The 27722-nt window shown below is 46.2% G+C and overlaps 2 protein-coding genes and 1 long non-coding RNA gene across 5 annotated transcripts; 2 read left to right on the forward strand and 1 right to left on the reverse strand.

The window, feature by feature from the left end:
- Positions 1-1989: 1989 nt before the first annotated feature.
- Positions 1990-26622, reverse strand: LOC139999221 (uncharacterized). Its single transcript, XR_011804495.1, has 5 exons — positions 23528-26622; positions 22876-23006; positions 17037-17122; positions 9899-9984; positions 1990-2608 (listed from the first exon to the last, which is right to left on the reverse strand). It is a non-coding gene; the product is annotated as an uncharacterized lncRNA (long non-coding RNA).
- Positions 7090-11746, forward strand: LOC139999220 (uncharacterized). Of its 2 annotated transcripts, XM_072026544.1 has the most exons (7): positions 7090-7214; positions 7357-7414; positions 8120-8416; positions 8801-8945; positions 9527-9693; positions 10605-10683; positions 11262-11746. In XM_072026544.1, the coding sequence occupies exons 2-7, from the start codon at positions 7364-7366 to the stop codon at positions 11726-11728; spliced, it is 1206 nt and encodes a 401-aa protein (XP_071882645.1). In that variant the 5' UTR covers positions 7090-7214; positions 7357-7363; the 3' UTR covers positions 11729-11746. The 2 variants fall into 2 exon arrangements, with proteins under 2 accessions (XP_071882645.1, XP_071882644.1); XM_072026543.1 differs by having other exon boundaries at positions 7135-7414.
- Positions 14228-20029, forward strand: LOC139999219 (uncharacterized). Of its 2 annotated transcripts, XM_072026542.1 has the most exons (7): positions 14228-14352; positions 14495-14552; positions 15258-15554; positions 15939-16083; positions 16665-16831; positions 18051-18129; positions 18708-20029. In XM_072026542.1, exons 2-7 carry the CDS (start codon positions 14502-14504, stop codon positions 19172-19174), a joined length of 1206 nt encoding a protein of 401 aa, XP_071882643.1. In that variant the 5' UTR covers positions 14228-14352; positions 14495-14501; the 3' UTR covers positions 19175-20029. The 2 variants fall into 2 exon arrangements, with proteins under 2 accessions (XP_071882643.1, XP_071882642.1); XM_072026541.1 differs by lacking the exon at positions 14228-14352 and having other exon boundaries at positions 14359-14552.
- Positions 26623-27722: the final 1100 nt, after the last annotated feature.

A 27722-nucleotide genomic window follows, 5' to 3' on the forward strand; every position in this document is an offset into this window, starting at 1 on the left:
GTGAGGGACAGTTGTGTGCTGCCAGGGGGCTGGGAGAGGGTTTCCAGCCCATCGGTTTCAGTCCCCGGTAAGGTATTTCATCCCTCATCCTCCCACTGCATTTGCTGCCTCCCTTCTTTTGGCTTGAATGTTACAGTAATATGAAGTGGGGCTTGATGCATACTCCTCCAACTCCCTCTTGCTGACCACATCATGGCATCTCCACTTGTTAGCTCTACGTCTGCTCCCGGAAACTTGAATGGATTTAATTTGCTTGAGTGGCAGCAACTCAGGGGGCAGTTCCTGGAAGTGCCTCTGTTGGGAATTAACCTCGATGAGGCCAAAATTGTTCCACGGACAGACCTCACACCTCCTTCTGTTCAGCTGCAAAACTCATGAGGAAAGCCCAAGACTGAGGTAAGCCCAAAGCAGAGCTGGTAACCCAAAAGGCCCGTTCCCTACACTCCCATAACTTTGTTTTTCAAAATCAAAAATTAGGGATGAGCTCATGTTGGTTTGGGCCGGTGTGGCCACAGGCTGCCCTGCGTGGGCCGACCTACTGTCATCCCAGGACCTCCAACAGCAAGAAGAAATGTGCGTAGGCAGAATTCCACAGCCAGCCTCAGCCTCAGATAATATCATGGGAAAACACAGGGAGGACCCTCGGGGGAAGCAATCCCATATCCCCAGCAGCCTACTTGAGCGGAACATGCAAGCTGTCTCCGCTGTACGTCTCTCTTTGAGTTTCCATACGTGCAGTAAATGCCCCGTTGTTTGAGGGCTAACTACCAAACACGCTATGCAGATCTGAGCAATTAGAAAAGTATATTCCACCAGCCAACTGTGTAATTGGTGGGCCATTAAATACAGTGCCCAACTAATAGACCGGCTGTAGATTTGCAGACCCAGCTCTTCTCTCTGCTCCATTTATTGGAAAGAACCGGAGTATGTAACGGGACGTGAGTGCAACTTGTTCCCGTTGGTACCACCCATACGGGGCTGGAAATACCACGGCTCTGGGTACGTGCCCTTCGGTACGGTCTCAAGGGAAAAAGGGGACTGAAGTCCTTTTAAGAATGAGGCAAAATTCCCATTACGGAGAAAATTCCCTGGGTGGATGTGTGCTGCCCTATTACCATAGTTGGCTTTGTGTCATCTCTCTGGCCCCTCGGATCTGCAGGGGGCAGCCTCTGGTGGTCTGGAAGAGGACAGTGCGGAGCCCGGCTGCTTCTGGGGGGATCTCACAGTGCTCTGGCCCTGGAAGAGCTCCAGGGAGATAAGGCTGTCACTGAGCGATGAGATGAGCCCGCTAGGACTGCTGACACAGCGTTTCTTTTCAAATGTAAACATTTGTTCACAGTCCAAGAAAGCATTTCACAGTGCCCAGCCCAAACAGTAAAAAATAAAAAAAGAATCTCCCCTCTCTCCCTCAGTCTTCTTTAGGAATCTCAATTTAACTTTTATTAGGTTACCAAACTCTGGGGTTTTTCATCTGCTTTCTGCACCATATTTGGGGTGTATTTCAAGTTTTCCCCTACAGTCCTTACGAATAGAAGTGTCCTTTAAAAAATGCAAGCAGAAAAGGAAGCTTCAAGTACAACTTTTGATATCACAAGACATGATAAAATCACAGGGGCTGGCAGAACTGGCAGGCTGCCCCATCCTACTCCAACCGTGGCCTATGTTCCTTTGTGAATTGGCCTTTGTTTGCTACAGATTCACTCTAGCGGTTTCTCACACCAAGAATTAAGCCCTATTTTATCCAAACCTGGCCCAGAGGGCCTTTGGCTCCTAGCCAGAACATACATAGCATTTCTTTTTATTTGCTCTTCCTTTCTCAGTCTCCCTCCCTTCAGGGTCCTGTTATTATTATTATTATTATTTTAAATCCTGATTTTACTGATTAAAGCGCTTACTTTCATGTCAATACATTCGTTTTGTACTGCCTTTGGGGTCAGAAGGAAGTACGCATTATTTTGGATTTAAAAGGAGCTGGGAGAAAGCCGAGGAGAAAAAGGGATATTATAAAACATTCCTTCGGTACTGACACACAGCCTGGTGATGATTCAGGAGTAGGGAGAGAAATGACATTTGGATAAGAGATCACCTGCAACGGGCCCAGGAAATGTGCAGTTATCAGAAGGACCATGCCAAAGGAGCCACTGTGAGTGTGGTGGGACATCAGGACCCGTCACAGCAGCTGATGGGCTGGGCACAGGCAGCTGACACAGGGTGCACGGCAGGCCAGTGACACACCACGGGCTTCCTGAGCCCACCACAATGCATGTTGCCATTTCTCTTGCTGCCATAGCTTTAAAATTAGAATTTAAAATAAGAAATTGGTCTCTGCACAAGCCTGGAGAGCCCCGTACTCCAGTAGGCAGCCACCTGGTGCCAGGGACAGCTACACCAGGCCATGCCTCTGCCAGCTGTGGTTACCTGCACCTGGCACTCACAGGTAACCAGTCTGGGCCAGACTTTTTGTTTTACCTGGACTCATCCATGCTGCAAGCTGCTTTCCACCTGGCTGCTCCTCTCCTGCTGCAGGATGTTGGTTTTCTGGCTTTGCTTTCAGGCTGCTGTCACACACCAGCACCTTCCTGGAGTCCTTTGCTGTTTCAATGGTGTCCTGACAGTTAAGAAAACACTGGGTCAGGAATCTCTAATCAGAGATTGTCTAGGCAAAGCCAAACCTGCCCACTAAGCTGGCTATAAACACAGGTGACTCCACAGCTGGATGGAAATCTGCATCTGAAAACCAGCAAATTCTGGCCCTCTTCCAGACATGGAGGTCTAAGATCAGAGATCCTTCAGGTGCACAGAACATGGGCACTGCTGCCTTCCTTGTTCCCATGGCTTTGTGAGCACACAGCCAGTGGAGTCACGAGCATCCCCCAAATCACTTACTGCCCCCTGCACACTCACCCTGGACAAGCACCAAGGCTCCTTGCTCTGACTCAGCTCAGCTCTACCTTTCCAGCTGTGGTTGCTCTCAAAGTCCCTAAGGCAAAATCTCTGGGGGGGGGCAGGATAACCAGAAGCAACTGGAAAAACATCAGAGCCTGGTAGGACAAGAAAGGTTTTCCTGAAGACTTACAGGTCTTCCTTCCCATCGTCCTATCTGCTCGGTTTCTCCTTCACCTCTAGTAACCATTTTCACCTTCAAATTCTCTCTGCTGATCTCAGAGATCTGACTGTGTGCAGACCCCTTACAACAGACACCTAGCTCCTACTTAACCTCCACCATTTCCTTCCCTCCCTTCTCCCTGTGAGATGAGCCCCTGTGCAATTGCCTGGTTGCTCCCTGCTGAGAGCTGACAGCACCACCTTTTCTTTCTCTGATAAGACTTGGACCCTGCAGCATTTGCTAAAGGGCATGGAAAATATAGCTACATCTACAGAGACCTCAAGCAGACCAAGGGGTGGTATCTCCATCCAAATTTGGAGTCAAATGTCTTTTAAAATCAATTTGTACTCAAAACAACTTCTAATCCTCCCTTGCTCCCTCTCCAGAAATCAGCTGTAATCAGAGGGCACTCTGAGGCTAGCACAGGCTGGAGAACAGAGTGCGCTTCTGCCAGGAGTACCGGGCAATTTATTACAGGAGATTGCACTCAGGGAAGGTGCTCATGTGATTAGGATTTTACAGTCAATTAAATAATAGCCACATTTCTAACAAAGGAGCTGGGATTAAGGAAGGACTCCAGAATGCCTCCTTTCCTTCCCATCTCTGATGCCAGCCTTGGGAATTTCCCCATTATTAACACAGCTGTTCAATTAAAGCTAACCAGAACAAACAAAATTGCTTCTGAAATTTCATTGTAACGGGAATCAGACAGGCAGTTCTGCCATCAGGCTTTTAGGAAAGTACACATAGGAAGCCGTCCTGGGTCTTGGACTTTATCAAAAGGATTCCAGCCATGTGTTTAGTGCAAGGGATTACGCTGTTGCTGCTCAGGTCATTTCTAACGAGCAGACAGGGAAGTCCTGCTTCTTTTAAGATTAACCACTAGCAGACAGCAGATGAATGCAGTGCTGCTGCTTGGAAAGTACACACTCAGCTGTGACTGCTCACACATTTCCAGAGAACACACAGCAGAGCACTGCCTGCACAGTGATCTGAATGTCTCACGTAGCGAATAAGCACACAAAAAACCTTTCCTCCCTTCCCAATCTCTCCCAGCAGGCAGCAGTGCCTCCCTCCAGATTTCAGCACATCTTTCTTTGAGATTTTCCTCGAGTCATGACCACTGAGCACCTCTCAAGCTTGGCAGCTGATCCCTCCTTGTTTACCCCCTCCTGCCTGAACGTGTCCATTGCTGCTACATTTATCTGGCTTTATCCCTCCTTCCAAGCAGGACAGGGCAGGGCAGGGCAGGCCAGACACAGAGAATCAACAGACCCTCTCCAGGTGCTCAGGGGTTCTGGCAGCATCAGCTCCAGTTTTATGGCAGCATCATCTCCAGTTTTATGGCTTCCCTGTTCTTTATCTCTCTAATGAGCCACCGTGTCTCTCTTCACATCTCACGTCTCTTGTCTGCTGTTGTGCTCCATATACCCCCAGCTTTTGGCCACGAGAGAGGGTTGTGTGCAGCTGTGAAACCTCTCATTCACCTAGCACGATGCATTTTGGGAGGGCAGTGTGGGGGCAGCGCTGTAGCAGGAGTTCCTCATTGCTTCCCACACCTTGCGAGGAGCTCAGCTGGCACCTCTTAGAGCTTCTAGCAATCATGCCGTAGGACCATCCACTCATATGACAATTTTTATTGTGATAATGGGAGCAAAAACCAAATCCCCTTACAACTCTGGATAGCTTCCAAAATACGCCCCCGTCCCCCTCAAGAGTAACTTCAAATGTTTAAGTTAAACCTTAAGAATAACTCATGCCCCATAATTAAGCACCTCATTTTAGTATAAATGGATCTCCTTTTGAATGAACTATTTTGTGTACTCGGGTACCAGTTCTTCTGCCTCCATTGCTTCCATTTCTTTGGTTGCTGAATTACACTGTTGGCGTAGGCATTCTGCTACGACTGGGCCTTTTGCCTCCACGGGCAGTGACGAAGAGTCGACCGCTGCCTGGAGACGATCTACAAATTGCGTAAAGCTCTCACTTTCACTTTGTTTTATTGTTGACCATGGCGATGGTTTGGCAATAACTCTAGAGGCTGTACGAATAGCTTCTCTGGCCGCACGAGTAGTTGCCATAACTTCATGGGCCCGCAGGCCCTGGGCTTGCGCCTGGGGGGTGATCATTGTTGGGTCTGTACCCATTAGCCACTGCAGGCTAGAGCCATATAGCGGGTGATCCGCCCCAGTTACTTGGGCCAGTTGTCTCATACAGTTGTCCTCCCATTCTTGTTTAAAAACGATCATCCCTGCCCCGTCAAAGATCAGTCTACAAGTTTGTTTTATATCAAACGGGAGCATGTCATCTCCCCCGAAAACACCATCTATGAGGGTGGAGACCATTGCAGAATTAAGCCCTTTATCCGTGATGGCTTTAACAATCGCTTGTACATCCTTAGGTTTTATTGGCAAATGGACCCTCTGCCCCCCGTCCATCACCCGGACCGGGAATGCTAGCGTGTTATGGGGCCCAGTAGGTGCATGCAATCTTAATTTTCCTCCAATCTGTGAAAGGAATTTCTCCTCTTTGTGGTGCTGCTTTATTTCGGATGGGGATATTTTTGCTTTTGACTCTGTCTGCCCCCATTTCCTCCTCCTCCGAATTTGAATCAGTATCTGATCCGGAGTTGGAACTCGACTGACTGGTCACCTCTGGGTTCCAGTACCCTTCCGTCGAGCTCTGGCCCTGCCCACCACCCCTGCAGGCGGGCCGTTCTCTCCCTCTTGGCTCACCCCACCTTCTGCTCGGTGAGGTGTTTGCCTCACAACAGCACCTCTTCAGATGGATGTTCTGACTGGCTCTCTGCCCCTCGCTCGCGCTTCTACCTCCTTCCTGGTCGCCCCCACAACCCTTCTCTTTCTTGTTCTCCTCCACCATTTGCACGTGTTAATTAGATCTAGCACTTCCTCCCTGTTCCCACCAGAGGCATCTTCGCCTCACCCTTCGTTTTCTAGTTCGGCGCCATCTTGGGGCACATATGGCGGTGGTCTCGCCCAGACTTTCTCACATCCTGGTTCCCCAGCGGCGCCCCGGCTTCCTCAGCTAACCCACCCCAATGCTTATGTAATTTTCATATGACCTTCACAATAGCTTCCATCTTCCTTGGTGGGCCGGAAGCGTACACGGTGTTATATAGCCTCAGCCCACAACATCACTTCGGCTTGCTTACATCAAAGACCACACGCTACTGCCCATCAAGGGAGGGGCTCCATCTTTCCGTACAGCGCGATATCTTCTGGCCGCCAGACCCTAACTACCCACAAAAGAGTCTTCACTCCCCCAAATGTGGGGCTGCCCTTAGGATGCAGATGGGGGACATTGCTCCAAGTTAAATGACCTGACATTTGGATATTTCTCTTCATAGATATTATGCTTTATGAAGACCAGGCATGGCATTGCAACTACAGACTTCTGAGTTCACTTGCTGATTCTCTCCCTCTCCAGGTCCAAAAATGTCCACGTTGCATTTCTCTCTTAATTCCCCATTCCGAAAGAATGGCTTGGCCTAGGAGAGAGTCATTCAATAGTTTTGTTGGCCAAAGAGCTGTAGCCTGAAAGTCAGAAGTCTCTGTCATCCTACAGGAAGAGAGAACACGTCAGGGGCAAATGACCTGACGTTTGGATATTTCTGTTCATTATCAAAACCAACCAACCACTCACAAAACCGCCAACATGCATAAATGAAAGAAAGGCAAACACGGCGTGCCAGAGCTGGTCCAACAGTTGTTCTGGTTAGCTCTAAGAGAGAATTTGAAGTTAGCTAAGTAGTGGAGAATAAGAATGACAAAGTGATGCTCTCTCTGAGGGCTCTTAGCATCTACGGCCATGGTCCGCCCAAGAACTTGTCTCTACGGACACCAAGTTCTTTCTGGACGTGGTTCTGCAGCAGCAAGAGGTTCTGCCCCGGGGGTCTCTGGACGGTCTTTTGGGGTAAGGAAAGCCGGGGTGCCAGCTTGGCTGTCTCGGTTTCCGTATGCCCATAGATGGAGACAGTAACCTGGCAACTGTGGGCTGATTGTGTGCTCATAATGCAGCCAGGCAGGATAAAAGGCAGCGCCTCCTCCTGCGGTCATCACTTCTTGGAAGTGCAGCTGTGACGAACGAGGTAGGATAAGGCTCGTCTCCAATGTTTCCACCAGCTTGTCTCCAACAGTTCCATCCTGTGGACTGGTGATCAAGCTTCACGTTCGTTAGTCAGATGAGACCAGTGAATACGAGCAGGTTTAAATTTGCCTTCCTTTTAACAGGCACGAGATGAGTGCAGCGATGTCACAGGGTGAACGGTCCACTGAGAAGACCCTAGCGGTAAGATTAGCTCCTTCAAACTGCACCGGTTCATGCACTTTTTTGGACATAGGTGGTCTAGTGCAAAGCTTGATACTGTTCAGATGATAAAAGGGTGAAAAAAGGGGGCAAAAGAAACAAAAAGTGAAATGCTGCGGATACTTGAGTCTCTGCTCACGTGCAGCAGAAACTGCCAGCTCTTCATGTGTTGGTGTCCGAAGCGTGCAGCTAGCTCTCACGTGCGCTTTCAGGGAGTCTGAAACAAGATCTTATTCCCCCAATTTTCTCCCTGCATTTTCATAAAGGCTAAGGAGGCTCTACGAAGCCCAGGAAGCAATACAATCTACTGACAGTTTCAGATGCGCAGTCGCCACCAAGTATTTGACTTAAGAATGAATTCCCATCAGCATTTTGTAGTGGTTTCAGTGCCTGTGAGCAGGTGGAGAAAGTGGCTTAAATCAGGTCGAGGCCTCAATTCAAATTCATTCCTGAGAAGCGCAGATGGCACAGTGCAATTTCTTCCATGAGTAGCCTTGGACTGCAGAACCCTAGCGCTTCTCCCGTGCCTCTTCCTCCCCTGTGAAATACTGCAGACCACTCAACCCCTTAGGTATTTGTCTCAAAACAAAGTCAGCAAACAAACAAAAGTCCAGTCAGTCCAACACTGCAGGCTGAAGCTCAGTCTGAAATACAAGCTGTGTCACGATGTACCTGTTTCATTGGCAGGGCACGATGGAGTCACCTGCCGTGACCCCGCAGAAGGGCTCTTTAAAGCTCCTTGTGAAAGAACGGGAGTCTGCCAGCGCCACAAGACCCACCTTGGTGCGCCAGCGCCCACCAGCGCCACGGTCGCGGGCACGGAAGAGACGCATCCGTGTCAGATCTGTGGAAATACTGCGGGCACAGGGTCGGCTCATGGAAACCATCGAGGAGGAGCCCCTGGGCAGCACTGAAGATGCTGAAACCTTCCCCGTTTCTGACAAGGAGCTTCAGAGCCACGTCGAGAACCTGGGTGGCAGGCAGGTGAGTGCAAGAAGGTTCTGCACTTGAGAATGATTCCCCCACCACCACTGTGGCCTTGTGATTCTAGCACTTCTGTCAACATGAGGAAAGCATGTGCAAGTGTGCCAAATCACCTTGTTTTGCAAGGAGACCACGGCAAATGGAAAGTGCGAGATACTGCTAAGCACGCTGGTGCGATGAGCTATCAGCTAAGCAGCACATGAATGCACCATTCACAACCTGCAGTGCCACAGAAATTGACCATAGAGCATCCTGGAGAACACTGCTGCCAGAACAGCACCCCCTTCCAATCTGCTGCTGCTTCCTGTCATTTCTGCCCCCGAGAACCCTATCAGTCTCCTACCAGGAGCTTCTAACTCCCATCCCCTTGACATCTTCTAACAGGAAGCAGAAAGTGCGACGACCTCACTGTCACCAGCTCGGACTAGCGAGCCTGAGAGCAACACAGGCATAGCGGAGTCCGATATTCAAAGGAGGAGGGCAGTCTCTGAGACGCTCTCAGAAAATGGAGAAAACAGCAATGCCAAAGGTGAGTCTGACCACTTGGATCTGCTTTCTTGGTTTAGTTGAGTGCACTTGATCTCTATTGTGACGAGGGGCAACCACATTCATGTCATCAGGGCAGCCCTGATGCTGCCCAGGAAAAGAACGTGGTGTTCTTATCCATGCCAAACAAGCTTTCCGGCTTTCTCCATTTTATCTTTGTGTTATGGAGGAGTGCCCGAAGCCCATTAAACACTTTTGGAGCAAAACACAACAGAACGGTGTCCTATGTTTAGAGAAGATAACTGATGATGGAGACAACCCAAATCTAAAACTAGGATATCAAAAATACGGGCAGCATTCATCCATGATGAAAAAGCAGGAACTTCCTATGCTCCATTTGTGAAGATAGTTTGGATTTGGGGACGTAACAACACCTTAGCTTTTAAGCGTGGCTTTCAGGTTTCCACAAGTCAAATGCTTTGTGCTTGATGTGTTCTAAAGTAAAAGTTGCTAAACGGTTGCTAAAAAGTTGGCGTTCCTGTTCGTTTTGCCTACTGCTTTTCTTTCAAGATTTGAAACACGTGCACCCATCTCCCTCTCCCCAACTATGATGTCTGTTTGTAGTTTCAGGGGGTGGTCGAAAACTTCTCAGAGGACTTCGAGAAGCGCGCCCTCTGAAGACTGGCAGCACGCTGCAGCTCTTTGAGGAGAATGTCTCCTTAAAGGATAAAGAGGCTCTTCATCAAGCTGCAGCGGCCAAAGCAGAGCAGAGGAACTGCTTTGCTAATCATGTAAGACCCCAATGTCTCATTCTCTTCTTAATTCTACGTTTGCTTTGCACAGGGTCAGACCCTAACTGTCTTTATTTCTACAAGCCAGCTATCAGATGGCTCATGGGGTGGATCAAAATTTAAATCCAAAATTAGGAAACTTAGACAGCAAACATAGTCATCCTTCAGTCTGTCTCTACCAAACAAGATTTTTCATGCTACATACCTCTGGTCTTTTGGACAATCCCTTCTCATTCATGGAATTGCTCTTCTTTGTAGTCCACCTTTGCCTGAACTTCATTGATGAGGGCCCTAGGCGTGAGAGAGAGCAGCAATGCGGTTATCCTATTGCCTCATGTTAACAAAACACGGCAGCTTCTTTCCCACAACAACTATTCTTTATCGCCAAATAATAAAATCCTATTCAGATACACAGTGAGTTTAGAGCTCTTGCTGCTCAAATGGAAGGATTTGAAATCGCTGCATTATAAAACAGCGGCTGGTTAAGATAAGGTACGGGAAGAGTCCAGGTGTTTTTAAACCACACAGTTCCTGCCCTCTGGCTATTGATTTCCTCATCGCTTTGGCGTATTCAGAGCAGATTCCTGAGGTTCCTTGGGCAGAGCGGGTTCAAATTCCCTCCTCCTGACACTGCAAAGAATGCTGCAGTTAGCTCTCTCTCCCCCAAAGGAAGACCTGTAGGAAGCCTGGCCCAGCTGAACTGTGTGGAGAACACAGGAACTGCTTCATTTACACTCGAGAACCCCTTGCCCTTTCTTGTTGAAATGGACAGTACGTTCTTGCTACCAATGGAAACCACCTGGCCTTATTTAATCCCTCTAGATTTCCGAGGAGATCAAGGCCTGCACTTGATCTTAAAATTCTTAGGTGTTTCACTAAATGCCCCAGTAAACCGAAGGTTTTGTGCACAGGTTTCTCAGGAGGAAAAAGGCACTGCACAGACAAACGGAGAGAAGGCTTCCACCATGGTGCAGCATGCTGCTGAAAAAGGTAAGAAGTGGCTCGAGAGTAAAGGCTCCCAGAGGAGCACAATGGACCAAGTTCTTGGCAACTGTCTTCACTCCCACAAACGTGGGGCTGCTCTTAGGATGCAGATGGGGGACGTTGCTCCAAGTTATTCAATGGGACTTAAGAAACAGGTTTATATGTTGCTACACAGAGAGGAGTTTGGGATGAGACGGTAGCTTCAAATATGTGTGGAGCTGCTGGAAAGAACTGGGCATATTAAGAGCTGCCTGGAAACACACGCAAACGCTTGCCCCTGTATAGACAAAATTGTGGTCGATAAAGGCTCAATTGATAGCCAAGCAGAATAGGCCTGGAGACCATAAGCACGATGTGGAGGCGCTGCTTCTGCAGTTTAGTCCTGGTATTAGAATTCGCGTGGTAGGTTACTTAGGTGAAGACCTAGGCCAGCTCTGAGCCTGGGTAATGCAGGTATGGCAAAGCAGCAGGCAGTGCCATGTCCCATGTCCCTCAACAACTGATTTCTCTTCACTTTCTTCATTCTGTACTTTTTTTTAATTATTTTTATTTTTTCGTATTCTTCTGCATTTTTTCCTTTACAGCTGTCAATGTCGGGGCACAGAAGATGGAAGCGCTGTGCCAACCAAAATCTACTACACCTTCAGTGGCTTCCAGAATCAAAGAACTTAACGCAGTCATCAAGAATCAGCAGCATGCTGTGAGATGTCCACATCACCTCAGAGCTGGTGCACCAAATCAGAACGGCGACAGAAGTGAATTGACAGCGATCCAGGTGTTCCCTACTCTTCGGGAGCCACAGACGAGGGAACCTCTGCGCCAGCCAAAAAGGAAAATCAACTTTGCAGCTTCCAGACTTAAGCTCATCAATGAAATCCATAAGAAACAAACAAATGCTCAAAGATGTCCAGGCGAGCACGAAGCTGCTTTACTGGTTTCTGACACACAGTGGTCTAAAACCCCAGGAGGTGATGGGAAGGACAAAGATGAAGCCCTCACAGGCCGCGTGTTGTGCAGCAATGCACGACACATTTCCAATAAAAACCTGTAAGAACTTAAAACTAACAGACTTTCTGAATGTTTGCTGCCTGTCTCTCCTCCTAGGAGTCTCAGCAGTCTTCTACCATCTTTGCATGTAGTGAAAGTGTTCCTAACAGATACTGATGTGGAGGTTTAAAGCCTCTTGAAATCCTGATTGAAGCACTGGCCAGCCCCTGAGATGCCAGTTTCTGCTGGTGGTTCGTGAATGCAGGGAGACTAAGAAGTTTGTTTCTGTGTTTCAAAACCTAATTGTACAGTTTCAAAACCTAATCGTCAACTGTACAGGAAGCAGTGCACATTGCTGCACGGTCTCTTTCATACTACGTGAGGCTGCACTGGGATGGTATGAAAGCAAGATCAGAGGTTTGGCACTTATGCAGGCAGCTCATTTCAGGACAGTTAGAAGAGCTCGCTGCCTGCCCTGCCTTCACCTTTCACTACAGAGCAGAACACGGCCATCTGCTCCTTTCTTTCAGTGACGTTTTACAACAGTAAAAACATGATCATGCCCTAAAAAGGATGGGCTGACCACAACACAGATCATTATTATTTAAAAAAAAACAACATCAAACTATTATTTTATCATGCAGCAGGAAGCACGTGCTGCAAAATTACTCAAAGCATGAGAGTCAGCCTAACACCGTAGCTAGGACCAACCACTGGCCAGAGACAGCCAACTTCTCACATCTAGATCTTTAACAGCAGATCTATAGTTTTCCAAAGCAAAGTTGTTGTGTTTTCTTTGTTTCTTTGTTTGTTTGTTTTTTTCCCCAGCAGAAGACCTCATTTTTCTCCCAAAGTTCTACCTCATTTTTATTCAGCCACTGTAACCAAAAGCAAATGCTTGAGGCACAGCCGGAGTTAAGATGCACAGACTGCCATGGTGTGGCCTCCTGTCCTTCTCAAGTTACCTTCGTCTGCAAAGGAGAGTAATTCTGGAACTGCAGTGATGACACCAAAAGGGTGACGGTGATGGTATTGGTGTGTTGCTGCTTCAAGGACCATGGATCTATGAAGTGTCTAATTACAAGTCCCAGGAGAGATGCTGGCACTGTTTCTTAACGTGTCTTTTTAGATTCCAACAAACACTTTGCATTAGAAAATCAGATCCCAAAGCCAACATTTAAACAACCTCCATAAGTCTGGCAAGTTGTTTTTGCCAATATATGTTGCTTTACTCATTAGTGAGTTTCCCAGCCACCGAGTGACAGCGAAACAGTAGCCTGGGGTTGTGTATTCATATAATAACGTGTTCTGCTCCTTCTCCCTACGGCCACACAGACACTCAAAACGAGCACCCCCACAAACATTTTCCAGGAAACAGTGTTTCCTGCATGTTCCAATGCATGTTCCGTTGCTTCATTTGGTGTCCCAGCCCTAAGAGTATAGGTGACAAATGTGGATCCCTCGGGAGCATTTGTTAAGACCAAAGATTTGGGATACCTGGAAGCAGGCTCTGACCTTTTGAAATGCAGGTCTCCAGCCTGGGTTGAAGTCATGACGGCACCTGATCTGTAGAATGGGGGTCACCATGATGGTGACCACCTCTGAAGTGATGTAAAAAGCAGGGAAGCTTTCTCCGACTTGTGCATCGTGGGCGTGCTTAGTGAAGCTGGCTCTCACTCAGCAGCGTTTTCTTATGTGTGGGAATGAGGACGAGAGATGGAAAGTGGGATGGAATGGTTGGGAGTTCCTCAATGAACGCGCTTTAATGAAACAAAAGATGACATTTAAATACGGGGCTTGTTTCATTGCAGATTTTTGGCAGTAGACGGGGCCCTTACTGGAATGAAATTCTGTGGAGTTGGGAAGCCTCTGGGAGATGGTGCCCAGATGCCATATATTGGTGCTGCCTCTTGAAGATCAGCTCTGATTTGACTCAGGCACTGAGCACCGAGCTGCTTTATGAAGTCCAGCTATGGCATTGCAACTACAGACTTCTGAGTTCACTTGCTGATTCTCTCCCTCTCTAGGTCCAAAAATGTCCACGTTGCATTTCTCTCTTAATTCCCCATTCCGAAAGAATGGCTTGGCCTAGGAGAGAGTCATTCAATAGTTTTGTTGGCCAAAGAGCTGTAGCCTGAAAGTCAGAAGTCTCTGTCATCCTACAGGAAGAGAGAACACGTCAGGGGCAAATGACCTGACGTTTGGATATTTCTGTTCATTATCAAAACCAACCAACCCCTCACAAAACCGCCAACATGCATAAATGAAAGAAAGGCAAACACGGCGTGCCAGAGCTGGTCCAACAGTTGTTCTGGTTAGCTCTAAGAGAGAATTTGAAGTTAGCTAAGTAGTGGAGAATAAGAATGAAAAAGTGATGCTCTCTCTGAGGGCTCTTAGCATCTACGGCCATGGTCCGCCCAAGAACTTGTCTCTACGGACACCAAGTTCTTTCTGGACGTGGTTCTGCAGCAGCAAGAGGTTCTGCCCCGGGGGTCTCTGGACGGTCTTTTGGGGTAAGGAAAGCCGGGGTGCCAGCTTGGCTGTCTCGGTTTCCGTATGCCCATAGATGGAGACAGTAACCTGGCAACTGTGGGCTGATTGTGTGCTCATAATGCAGCCAGGCAGGATAAAAGGCAGCGCCTCCTCCTGCGGTCATCACTTCTTGGAAGTGCAGCTGTGACGAACGAGGTAGGATAAGGCTCGTCTCCAATGTTTCCACCAGCTTGTCTCCAACAGTTCCATCCTGTGGACTGGTGATCAAGCTTCACGTTCGTTAGTCAGATGAGACCAGTGAATACGAGCAGGTTTAAATTTGCCTTCCTTTTAACAGGCACGAGATGAGTGCAGCGATGTCACAGGGTGAACGGTCCACTGAGAAGACCCTAGCGGTAAGATTAGCTCCTTCAAACTGCACCGGTTCATGCACTTTTTTGGACATAGGTGGTCTAGTGCAAAGCTTGATACTGTTCAGATGATAAAAGGGTGAAAAAAGGGGGCAAAAGAAACAAAAAGTGAAATGCTGCGGATACTTGAGTCTCTGCTCACGTGCAGCAGAAACTGCCAGCTCTTCATGCGTTGGTGTCCGAAGCGTGCAGCTAGCTCTCACGTGCGCTTTCAGGGAGTCTGAAACAAGATCTTATTCCCCCAATTTTCTCCCTGCATTTTCATAAAGGCTAAGGAGGCTCTACGAAGCCCAGGAAGCAATACAATCTACTGACAGTTTCAGATGCGCAGTCGCCACCAAGTATTTGACTTAAGAATGAATTCCCATCAGCATTTTGTAGTGGTTTCAGTGCCTGTGAGCAGGTGGAGAAAGTGGCTTAAATCAGGTCGAGGCCTCAATTCAAATTCATTCCTGAGAAGCGCAGATGGCACAGTGCAATTTCTTCCATGAGTAGCCTTGGACTGCAGAACCCTAGCGCTTCTCCCGTGCCTCTTCCTCCCCTGTGAAATACTGCAGACCACTCAACCCCTTAGGTATTTGTCTCAAAACAAAGTCAGCAAACAAACAAAAGTCCAGTCAGTCCAACACTGCAGGCTGAAGCTCAGTCTGAAATACAAGCTGTGTCACGATGTACCTGTTTCATTGGCAGGGCACGATGGAGTCACCTGCCGTGACCCCGCAGAAGGGCTCTTTAAAGCTCCTTGTGAAAGAACGGGAGTCTGCCAGCGCCACAAGACCCACCTTGGTGCGCCAGCGCCCACCAGCGCCACGGTCGCGGGCACGGAAGAGACGCATCCGTGTCAGATCTGTGGAAATACTGCGGGCACAGGGTCGGCTCATGGAAACCATCGAGGAGGAGCCCCTGGGCAGCGCTGAAGAGACTGAAAGCTTCCCCGTTTCTGACAAGGAGCTTCAGAGCCACTTTGAGAACCTGGGTGGCAGGAAGGTGAGTGCAAGAAGGTTCTGCACTTGAGAACGATTCCCCCACCACCACTGTGGCCTTGTGATTCTAGCACTTCTGTCAACATGAGGAAAGCATGTGCAAGTGTGCCAAATCTCCTTGTTTTGCAAGGAGACCACGGCAAATAGAAAGTGCGAGATACTGCTAAGCACCACGGTGCGATGAGCTATCAGCTAAGCAGCACATGAATGCACCATTCACAACCTGCAGTGCCACAGAAATTGAGCATAGAGCGTCCTGGAGAACACTGCTGCCAGAACAGCACCCCCTTCCAATCTGCTGCTGCTTCCTGTCATTTCTGCCCCCGAGAACCCTATCAGTCTCCTACCAGGAGCTTCTAACTCCCATCCCCTTGACGTCTTCTAACAGGGAGCAGAAGGTGAGAGGACCTCACTGTCACCAGCTCGGACCAGCGAGCCTGAGAGCAATCCAGGCATAGCAGAGTCCGATATTCAAAGGAGGAGGGCAGTCTCTGAGACGCTCTCAGAAAATGGAGAAAACAGCAATGCCAAAGGTGAGTCTGACCACTTGGATCTGCTTTCTCGCTTTAGTTGAGTGCACTCGATCTCTATTGTGACGAGGGGCAACCACATTTGTGTCATCAGGGCAGCCCTGATGCTGCCCAGGAAAAGAACGTGGTGTTCTTATCCATGCCAAACAAGCTTTCCGGCTTTCTCCATTTTATCTTTGTGTTATGGAGGAGTGCCCGAAGCCCATTAAACACTTTTGGAGCAGAACGCAACAGAACGGTCTCCTATGTTTAGAGAAGATAACTGATGATGGAGACAACCCAAATCTAAAACTAGGATATCAAAAATATGGGCAGCATTCATCCATGATGAAAAAGCAGGAACTTCCTATTCTCCATTTGTGAAGATAGTTTGGATTTGGGGACGTAACAACACCTTAGCTTTTAAGCGTGGCTTTCAGGTTTCCACAAGTCGAATGCTTTGTGCTTGATGTGCTCTAAAGTAAAAGTTGCTAAACGGCTGCTAAAAAGTTGGCGTTCCTGTTCGTTTTGCCTACTGCTTTTCTTTCAAGATTTGAAACACGTGCACCCATCTCCCTCTCCCCAACTATGATGTCTGTTTGTAGTTTCAGGGGGTGGTCGAAAACTTCTCAGAGGACTTCGAGAAGCGCGCCCTCTGAAGACTGGCAGCACGCTGCAGCTCTTTGAGGAGAATGTCTCCTTAAAGGATAAAGAGGCTCTTCATCAAGCTGCAGCGGCCAAAGCAGAGCAGAGGAACTGCTTTGCTAATCATGTAAGACCCCAATGTCTCATTCTCTTCTTAATTCTACGTTTGCTTTGCACAGGGTCAGACCCTAACTGTCTTTATTTCTACAAGCCAGCTATCAGATGGCTCATGGGGTGGATCAAAATTTAAATCCAAAATTAGGAAACTTAGATGGCAAACATAGTCATCCTTCAGTCTGTCTCTACCAAACAAGATTTTTCATGCTACATACCTCTGGTCTTTTGGACAATCCCTTCTCATTCATGGAATTGCTCTTCTTTGTAGTCCACCTTTGCCTGAACTGCATTGATGAGGGCCCTAGGCGTGAGAGAGAGCAGCAATGTGGTTATCCTATTGCCTCATGTTAATAAAACACGGCAGTTTCTTTCCCACAACAACTATTCTTTATCGCCAAATAATAAAATCCTGTTCAGATACACAGTGAGCTTAGAGCTCTTGCTGCTCAAATGGAAGGATTTGAAATCGCTGCGTTATAAAACAGCGGCTGGTTAAGATAAGGTACGGGAAGAGTCCAGGTGTTTTCAAACCACACAGTTCCTGCCCGCTGGCTTCTTGATTTCCTCATCGCTTTGGCGTATTCGGAGCAGATTCCTGCGGTTCCTTGGGCAGAGCAGGTTCAAATTCCCTCCTCCTGACACTGCAAAGAATGCTGCAGTTAGCTCTCTCTCCCCCAAAGGAAGACCTGTAGGAAGCCTGGCCCAGCTGAACTGTGTGGAGAACACAGGAACTGCTTCATTTACACTCGAGAACCCCTTGCCCTTTCTTGTTGAAATGGACAGTACGTTCTTGCTACCAATGGAAACCACCTGGCCTTATTTAATCCCGCTAGATTTCCGAGGAGATCAAGGCCTGCACTGCGCCTGGTGGCCTGGCCGCAGGCAGGAGGCACTTTGAGAACAGGCAGACCGCCTCCTCAGGGATCACCATTGCTCGTTCCCAGCACGAGCAGAAAATTGAACAGTTTTTTTACAATGCCATTTGTAATACTAAGCAATGAGGTCTTCCATTCTAAAGAGCTTGAGGGCAAAATCCCATGATTTGCTTGCTTCCTGAACTAGTACACCCAGTTTTAGAATGGTGTCCTAGGCAGCGTTGTTTGAATGTGGTAATGAATGGGGTTTCCCATTCTTGCTGCTCTGCAATGGTCCAAAGACGGTGGCAGAAATATGGAAAATTCTTAGGTGTTGCACTAAATCCCCCAGTAAAACGAAGGTTTTGTGCACAGGTTTCTCAGGAGGAAAAAGGCACTGCACAGACAAACGGAGAGAAGGCTTCCACCATGGTGCAGCATGCTGCTCAAAAAGGTAAGAAGTGGCTCGAGAGTAAAGGCTCCCAGAGGAGCACAATGGACCAAGTTCTTGGCAACTGTCTTCACTCCCACAAACGTGGGGCTGCTCTTAGGATGCAGATGGGGGACGTTGCTCCAAGTTATTCAATGGGACTTAAGAAACAGGTTTATATGTTGCTACACAGAGAGGAGTTTGGGATGAGACGGTAGCTTCAAATATGTGTGGAGCTGCTGGAAAGAACTGGGCATATTAAGAGCTGCCTGGAAACACACGCAAACGCTTGCCCCTGTATAGACAAAATTGTGGTCGATAAAGGCTCAATTGATAGCCAAGCAGAATAGGCCTGGAGACCATAAGCACGATGTGGAGGCGCTGCTTCTGCAGTTTAGTCCTGGTATTAGAATTCGCGTGGTAGGTTACTTAGGTGAAGACCTAGGCCAGCTCTGAGCCTGGGTAATGCAGGTATGGCAAAGCAGCAGGCAGTGCCATGTCCCATGTCCCTCAACAACTGATTTCTCTTCACTTTCTTCATTCTGTACTTTTTTTTAATTATTTTTATTTTTTCGTATTCTTCTGCATTTTTTCCTTTACAGCTGTCAATGTCGGGGCACAGAAGATGGAAGCGCTGTGCCAACCAAAATCTACTACACCTTCAGTGGCTTCCAGAATCAAAGAACTTAACGCAATCATCAAGAATCAGCAGCATGCTGTGAGATGTCCACATCACCTCAGAGCTGGTGCACCAAATCAGAACGGCGACAGAAGTGAATTGACAGCGATCCAGGTGTTCCCTACTCTTCGGGAGCCACAGACGAGGGAACCTCTGCGCCAGCCAAAAAGGAAAATCAACTTTGCAGCTTCCAGACTTAAGCTCATCAACGAAATCCATAAGAAACAAACAAATGCTCAAAGATGTCCAGGCGAGCACAAAGCTGCTTTACTGGTTTCTGACACACAGTGGTCTAAAACCCCAGGAGGTGATGGGAAGGACAAAGATGAAGCCCTCACAGGCCGCGTGTTGTGCAGCAATGCACGACACATTTCCAATAAAAACCTGTAAGAACTTAAAACTAACAGACTTTCTGAATGTTTGCTGCCTGTCTCTCCTCCTAGGAGTCTCAGCAGTCTTCTACCATCTTCGCATGTAGTGAAAGTGTTCCTAACAGATACTGATGTGGAGGTTTAAAGCCTCTTGAAATCCTGATTGAAGCACTGGCCAGCCCCTGAGATGCCAGTTTCTGCTGGTGGTTCGTGAATGCAGGGAGACTAAGAAGTTTGTTTCTGTGTTTCAAAACCTAATTGTACAGTTTCAAAACCTAATCGTCAACTGTACAGGAAGCAGTGCACATTGCTGCACGGTCTCTTTCATACTACGTGAGGCTGCACTGGGATGGTATGAAAGCAAGATCAGAGGTTTGGCACTTATGCAGGCAGCTCATTTCAGGACAGTTAGAAGAGCTCGCTGCCTGCCCTGCCTTCACCTTTCACTACAGAGCAGAACACGGCCATCTGCTCCTTTCTTTCAGTGACGTTTTACAACAGTAAAAACATGATCATGCCCTAAAAAGGATGGGCTGACCACAACACAGATCATTATTATTTAAAAAAAAACAACATCAAACTATTATTTTATCATGCAGCAGGAAGCACGTGCTGCAAAATTACTCAAAGCATGAGAGTCAGCCTAACACCGTAGCTAGGACCAACCACTGGCCAGAGACAGCCAACTTCTCACATCTAGATCTTTAACAGCAGATCTATAGTTTTCCAAAGCAAAGTTGTTGTGTTTTCTTTGTTTCTTTGTTTGTTTGTTTTTTTCCCCAGCAGAAGACCTCATTTTTCTCCCAAAGTTCTACCTCATTTTTATTCAGCCACTGTAACCAAAAGCAAATGCTTGAGGCACAGCCGGAGTTAAGATGCACAGACTGCCATGGTGTGGCCTCCTGTCCTTCTCAAGTTACCTTTGTCTGCAAAGGAGAGTAATTCTGGAACTGCAGTGATGACACCAAAAGGGTGACGGTGATGGTATTGGTGTGTTGCTGCTTCAAGGACCATGGATCTATGAAGTGTCTAATTACAAGTCCCAGGAGAGATGCTGGCACTGTTTCTTAACGTGTCTTTTTTAGATTCCAACAAACACTTTGCATTAGAAAATCAGATCCCAAAGTCAACATTTAAACAACCTCCATAAGTCTGGCAAGTTGTTTTTGCCAATATATGTTGCTTTACTCATTAGTGAGTTTCCCAGCCACCGAGTGACAGTGAAACCGTAGTTTGGGGTTGTTTATTCATATAATAACGTGTTCTGCTCCTTCTCCCTAAGGCCACACAGACACTAAAAACGAGCACCCCCACAAACATTTTCCAGGAAACAGTGTCTTTTGGGAATCTGAAAGATAGAATGGAAATTGTTGATCAGAACAAGCAGCTGTACATCCCTTGAGGGGACATTCAATGCAGAACGGGATGCTGCCTGACACTCTGTTTAAATTGGGTGGATTTATGAGCTTCTCTGATAACAACTGCTATCTGGAGCAGAATCAGTTACCGCCTCCTTTGCTGGAATTTCTCTTGGTTTGTTCCCAGCTCCGAGCACCTCTGGAGGGTTTCTGGTGTAGCTTTGTCATTGTGAAAATTCATGAAGAAGGGAATTTAAGTCTAATGGTATCCTGTGAATTTATATTAAAGGCTCCATTTACTTCAGAGGTCCAAGAAATCTTCAGACTGGGCCAGAGAAGTAGTAGCAAAGAGATTGTGCACCTTCAAGTAGCAATGGATTGTACAACGATCAGGCCTTTGTGCTAGTCATGACTCCTAGGTTCCAGATACTGATAGGAGAAATGGGTGACTGAGAACAGGCTCCCCATGAGTGGTATTTTTGCATTTTAGAATCCCAAATCACCAAAGGTATTATCTCAAGAGCATTGTAAATCATAGTCACCCTTTCCAGAAGTCAACTGATATGACTCTCCCTCTCCTTACCCATGCCCTAAAGGAAGAATACAACTCAAATTGTCCCACCCTCATAAATGATTTGGGATTCAAGAGGAGAAAAAAAAAAAAAAAAGGATTTTATTTGCATGTCCAGAAAATTCACGGGTGGTGTTACATTTCCCTGCTGCATAGAGGATAAAATCAGCAAGTGTTTAAAATAGTAAATTAGGACACCTGACTGGTTCAACTCTACTGAGTTTACTGCAGATCCTCCCTGAAGTATATATGCCTTGTGTAACAGTTTATTTAAATAATGCTGCCACTTCACCTTGCATTTTCTGATCACCCCTCAAATGAATTTGAAGTTTTCTACTTTTTTCACCACATTCATTTTAGAGATGATTAAACTCTAGTATAGGATGTAGTAGCTGAGAGGTCTTGCTCAAAACAAATGTCACTGTCAGATTTAGAAGTCAGGTCTCCTGAGCCTTGCTGCCAGTGTGCTGGTTTTTTTGAATGCCTGAGATGCACACTTCAAGGGAAGGGCATCAGGAACAGCTCTCTGCTCAGCAGAAAACAGCTGCATATTATTATTGTTTTTTTTTTGTTTGTTTTGTTTTGTTTTTTTAAGGCAATGAAACCAACAAGGTTTGAATAACAGAATAGGCTATACCCACATTACCAGCCAAGATGAGAAGTGAATACTGACCACAGTGTTGCCTGTCCCACACCTGCAAAGACTCCTCTTTCCTAGACATGTGCAGCATTTGGGAAAAGGTAAGGAAAATCTTAACAATTGACCTCTTTTTACCCTGAAGGGATTTGTGCCTAATGTGGTCACACGTGTTTCACTAGGCAAGAAGGCAACTTGTGAGACATCAATGCCGTATCTGATTAAAAGACCCAGTTGGCACCATTACCTTCTGTAGCAGGATGCAGGCTCTCCAAAGGCAGTGCTATGTCAAGATGTGCTGGGTTTCCAGAAATATGAGCTCTGTGCTACAATGATCAAGCTTCCTCTCAGGTAATATACTTTGCAGCTTGAAAGCTGCTTCCTTAATGTTTTTTTCCTCTTTTTTTTTTTTTTTTTTTTTTTGTAGTTCACATTTTAATCAGCACCATCTGGGATTAGCTTCCTTTTATTTACTTATTTTTGGGTATAGGCAGTCTTAGATCTTCAGATTTTGGTCAGCCTGCCTGGAAACTTTTCCAAGTTTGAGATTACCAGCAACTGTACTGAATGCAGGGATGATGATTTCAAGAGCTTGAAAGCAGACACAAGACAGGAGCAAAAGTGACCTATCAGCAGACACTGAACTTAACTGCAGTGTCAACTTTTTAAGGTCATTATTTCCTCAGCAGAGCCAGCCAGTGGGCTGTACAGTCACAGATTTGGCTCCTGTGCTTGGCTGAGTGACCCAGCACAAATGACCCAATTTTCCTAGGAATGCAGAGGGAGTTTGCTGCAAGCATGTCTCCATTGTCCAGAACAGAACTCAGGCACAGAAATCACCTTCTTTTAGCCAACCTAATCAGAGGGAGATTCAAATCCCCAGCCTTTCTAGCCCTCATAGGGGAAAGAACTGAGTGAAACAGGGACAACGTGCAAGAAATGATCTCTTGTCACCGTCCCAGTGCACTACCCAATTTATTTTTAAATGCTATTTTCATTCAGCCTCAGACATTTGAAATACTTTGCCTAGGGCATGAACTATCACATTTCTCAGCTCAAAGAATATCCAACTATCAACCATATAGAGTTTCACTAATGACTTTATGAAAAATCTGTTTTGTGAAATAAAAAGCATTTTTCTCAACCTTTCTTACCTGATAGACGTTGCAGTTTACAAGAGTGGTCCCAGTAATTTCAGTCTGCATTGGGATGTCAGTGTGTGGCATTCTGGTATGCAGTGATAGATGGAGCAAGATCAAGGCACTTTTCTTAGAGGTCCATTACCCTAGGAAATCAATAAAAAATTATTTAATGTAGAACCAGTTGAGAGACCTGAGTACACAACATCTACATTTTGACAAGCATGGCGTGTCCTAGCACACAGTATGTCTGCAAAGTATGACTTTTATTTCCATCCCTAGCAAGTCTGGTCTCCCAGCACAAGGATATCCTCCATTTTCTTAGGAAAACATAGAATCAGCTTGGCTGGGAAAGGCCTCCCAAATCTAGTCCAACCATCAACCCGAGCTACTGAGTCCCATCACTAAACCATGCACCTTATCACCATGTCTTACCGTCCTTCTGATTTTGTGCCTGTGATGGCCTTTACAGAACTCAAAATCAAAACCATGGCTGCAGCTTTATTCATTACATACAAATGAAGCAGGTGGCCCACATTGATGCTAAGTCAGTTCTAATTTGTAAAAAAAATTTGTCAGTCTGTTAAGCCTAATATTGTCCACATTGCACGACAGTTCAGAAAGGACAGGAGAAGATCTGGTGTAGGTTAACAGAAAATGCACTTACAGCTCTGGGACTCTGAAGATCCACATTTTAATCATGACGATATCAAACACCCGATGGATGGCCAAAACACATTTTCAATGTCATCCATCGCTTTCTCAGGCACAAACCAGGGATAAATGCACACGCGTCTCTGTGAAGACCACAGAAGCCTGCTGAGGGAAAAGTGCCCCACACAAACTGAAGCATTGCTGAAGTTTATCACAACTGTAGCACCAAACATTTTTTATTTTAACCACCCTACCGTTTGTGCCTCAGTCAGGGCGAGAGTTGTGCTGGGTGCATCCCCTCACAGGCGTCTCTGTGAGGAGAGGCCGCGGCTGCCCTGGGCCTGCTCCAGGCGGCCTCACCACAGGGCCCCCGGGCCTGTCCGCAGCCCTGGGGGTGCCTGTAAGGACAGCAAAATGGCATTTAGCAGCAAGATGTGAAGCAAGAAGTGTGAGAAACGGCCCTGTGAGCACCAAGGATGAGAAGGAGAGGGGAGGAAATGCTCTGGAGAGGGCATTTCCTATGGCACCAGGGAACGTAGTGTTGCTGAGCCTGGAAAATGGGGGAGTCAAGAGGGAGGCATTTTAATCTTTGTTTCTCAACATCCAGCTCTGTTTTAGTTGGCAATACGTTACTTTTCCCCCATGACGAGGCTGTTTTGCCCGTGATGGTAATTGGCAACGCTCTGCTCCTGCTGCCCGAGGGCGATGCGCAGCAAGGCTCCGCCGTCAGCGGCACAAGCGGGGGCTCGCCCCCACAAACAGCGCCCGTTCTGTTCCCTTCTCTCATTACCACCAGCTTACAGATCTCATGATAGCTGCTGGCAGTCCCAGACTGAAGCGTTCCCAAATCTTCAGCAGAAGCAGCATGTTCTCAGTTTTTTTCTTCATAATCCCAGCCCAGTAGAAGAAAACTAGAGAACAGAATTTCCTGACAGAGTAAAACACAGGCATGTGCACTGCAGAATAATTCACTTGGTTCCGTCTGGCCATGTTCACTTTGCTTGTTATCAGCTCTCTGAGAATAGATGTTAAATAAAGTGCCCTTTTCCTCATAAAACATTTAAAAAAAAAATCCCACTTTGACCTTATTAATAGTTCTCAATTCTTAGTACCTAAGGCTCCAATTGAGGATTTAGCCAAGGGAAACTCCTGCCTGATATTAAACAATAGTGTATTTCCCAGCAGGAAAAAAATCCTAATTAGTTTTCTATATTTTTTTCATGGCTGATTACTCCAGCATACATGGAGGGAAGCTGTTCCCCCTGGGATGCCTAAACACAAACCGTCATCAGTGCATTAACCAAAAACAAAAGCATCCTTAACCTATTCAGTACTCGCATCAGAGAGGTGTCTTTATTTCTGCGTATCACCAAGAGTGACAGCAACTGAACAAAACACGGGATGGGAATAGACAGCCCTCCCTAACATTCGACCGAAAAACAAAAATGCTGCCAAATCCACTGCAACAGCTTAGCTCGGTCCTGCTTCTATCTATGCTTTCAGCAGCCTCCAGTATCACAGCAGCTTTGTGCCTTTGCTTGCTTTAGGAAAATAAACTGTAACCCTTTCAAGCTGTTCCAGCTTCCTTTCTGTAGGGAGCAATAGTGAGGCAGCCTCAGCTCCACACTGCCTGAGAGTTTGAGCCTGCAAGCACAGAGCAGCAGTAATGGATATACACGAAGGCAAAAGACACCCTTGGCCTTTTGTATCCTTCTTCTGAGTCACAGTGCTCCTTTTATGAGTAAAGCACAAAGGATGCCAGGAAAGCATTTTGCCTGTTGTGTTCTCCCAGCCTTGGCAGAGATTTGCCTGTTTGGCACCTTGCAAGCAAAACTGATACGATCGAAGCTGCTAATTCTGTGCTCCCAGCAACAGAAGATGCCGTGGCCTCCTAACCCCAGACCTCCGATCAGAACACGCAGAGATTGTCCAAAACAGCTTTTCAGCACCACGTAGTTCATGAAAACCCTTAAAAGAAACCAAATCAGCATTGTGAGACATCTACAAGCTCCGATCAAAAAGCAAGGTGTTTTAAGGAGTAGACAGGCTCTGCCTGTGCAACAAAATTTTGGCCAAAGACACTGAAATAGCCCCAGCTAAATCAGCTGTCTTTAGGATGCCACTGCCAAGTCCTTGTAAGTAACAGAAAAGAATTTCATGACTTGGTGCAATGTAACCATGTAAGGGCAACTCTGTCCATCTTGTACAGTACAAGTACAGTTCATTCCCTTTCATGGCTCTAGAAGATCTGAACTATTCCTGTCACAGGAACAAAGAACATTTTACATCACAATACCAGAAAATGCAACTCAGAATTGATTTTTAGGACATCCTCGTTAAGATTCTGCACAAAGTTTTGTAAAACCTCACGCTGTGTGTAGTTCTGCTGGTACAGGTGGTGTGAATTTCGGGAAGCCTTTAGAACAGAGCTAATCCACTTCCAATCTAAGTTTAGGATATAGCATCATAATATTTCATAGGCTTATTTTGACAAGAAAATAAAGTGATTTTTTTTTTCTTAAATTCTGAAATACAAACAGCAACAATCAGTATTAACAGCAGAGGTTTTGAATTACAACATAATTCTTAAATAATTAACACTGCAGTGTAAATTTAATTTGGTAGTTATAGTTTAATGGACATTTATTGCTTAAAAAGACATCTGAGAGACCTCAAGTTCATCCTGAGCTTTTAAGCTGTCAGTTCACTTTGTCTTAATGGGGGAATTCCACTGAAATCCACATGGATGAACAGAGTCCCAGGGGATCAGAAGCAAGTCAACAATATTTAGACTCTTTGGTAAACTTGGCATTTATCAGCAGTAAACAGTTACTGATTTATTTAAAGTCCTACCCTAATACCAAGGCAGAAACAGCTAATTTAAGATACGTCAGAAAGAAACATCAAGTCCAATTAAAACTTATCTCCCTTTACTGTGTATGAAGCAAAGTAATGAGGATTGGACGTAAGCCAAGCCAAGATTTCCCTGGATTGGAGACTGTATTTGTCTTTCCAGAAAGTGTTTTCAGAGATTTATCTGCTGGAAAAATGAATTATTTCCAGGAGAATCACAACAGATTTTCATTTTTCTTTTCCTTTTTTTTTTTTTTTTTTGACTTCCTTCTTGGTTGACTCTGATGTCAGAAAAAACCTCCAAAACAATTTTTTTTTTTTTTTGGGGGGGGGCTTTTATTTAAAAGGCATCTGTCTCATGTGCTTTCTGTATTAGTGAATTCAACGTGAAACTTTTTTTGGTCTTTTTAACTGAAACACAGGAAAGTTCTGCCACCTTGGAGGAGGACTAGTAAATTCAAGCGTTAACAGTGGAAAGACAGAATGTGTGACCAAAGATGTTTTAGTTCACAGCCATGTTAGCAAAGGCTAAGAGCTACTTTCAGCCTTCTCTGCTCGGAAACAAATGTTTGCATTACACTGCAACTACACATTAACATGGCCTGATTTACAGTGCCTAGGCTCAGTAGATACCATAATCTTCCAAAGAAATATGTTGCAGCTTGAAGTGTCTAAGAAGCAGGCAGAATACAGATAAGGAGAAAGATACCAAACTCGGGATAGTTGATCCTCCTCCTTAGTTCAGAGGCAACAGTACCCCTACTCCAGACTCTCAAGAGAAGCCTGAGGCTGAAGTTTCCCACACCCATATGGATACACAGCAACTTGCAAACAAGTCAGAAATAAGCCACATGGTAACCAGCTCTGCATGGAGACAACTTACAGCATAAACAGGAAAGTGTCACAAAAAACATTCCTATCATTTGAGAAAACTTCCAGAAGGCCTATACTGTGCTTAATATGCTGTTAAAACATAATGAAATTATGTGAGATTCCAAAGGTTCCTTAGTAAAGGTACAGCACCTTGAGCACAGCATGTTACAAATGCAATACAAAACCTTGCTGGAAGGCCTGATCAAACAGAAGACTGGACAGGCCATGAAACAAGGAACTTCTGGCCTATCTTGGCACACAAATTGGGAACAAGTTCAAAGGCAGCAGGAAACTTTACTGCAAGATCATGCTGATTTTAAGTGTTTTAAACACCTCAATTTTATAGTATTCCTATGATTTCAGCACTGCAGAAAAAACAACTTTATGTCTAATCCAGTATCTAAAGCGAATGCCTGAAACTAACTCAGCAAGCTTGAGCATCTGTGTAGTCTGGGGTAAACAATTTTACTTTCACAATGACT

This window comes from Anas platyrhynchos, chromosome 21 (assembly GCF_047663525.1).
Source record: "Anas platyrhynchos isolate ZD024472 breed Pekin duck chromosome 21, IASCAAS_PekinDuck_T2T, whole genome shotgun sequence".
Taxonomy (NCBI): Eukaryota; Metazoa; Chordata; class Aves; order Anseriformes; family Anatidae; genus Anas; species Anas platyrhynchos.

Bases quoted from the DNA above. Each gene is read 5' to 3' on its own strand.
- LOC139999219 (XM_072026542.1), top strand. From the start codon at position 14,502: ATGAGTGCAGCGATGTCACAGGGTGAACGGTCCACTGAGAAGACCCTA. The intron at 15,555-15,938 runs GTGAGTGCAAGA...GTCTTCTAACAG, and splicing joins AGAACCTGGGTGGCAGGAAG to GGAGCAGAAGGTGAGAGGAC. The intron at 16,832-18,050 runs GTAAGACCCCAA...TTTTGTGCACAG, and splicing joins GGAACTGCTTTGCTAATCAT to GTTTCTCAGGAGGAAAAAGG.
- LOC139999220 (XM_072026544.1), top strand. From the start codon at position 7,364: ATGAGTGCAGCGATGTCACAGGGTGAACGGTCCACTGAGAAGACCCTA. The intron at 8,417-8,800 runs GTGAGTGCAAGA...ATCTTCTAACAG, and splicing joins AGAACCTGGGTGGCAGGCAG to GAAGCAGAAAGTGCGACGAC. The intron at 9,694-10,604 runs GTAAGACCCCAA...TTTTGTGCACAG, and splicing joins GGAACTGCTTTGCTAATCAT to GTTTCTCAGGAGGAAAAAGG.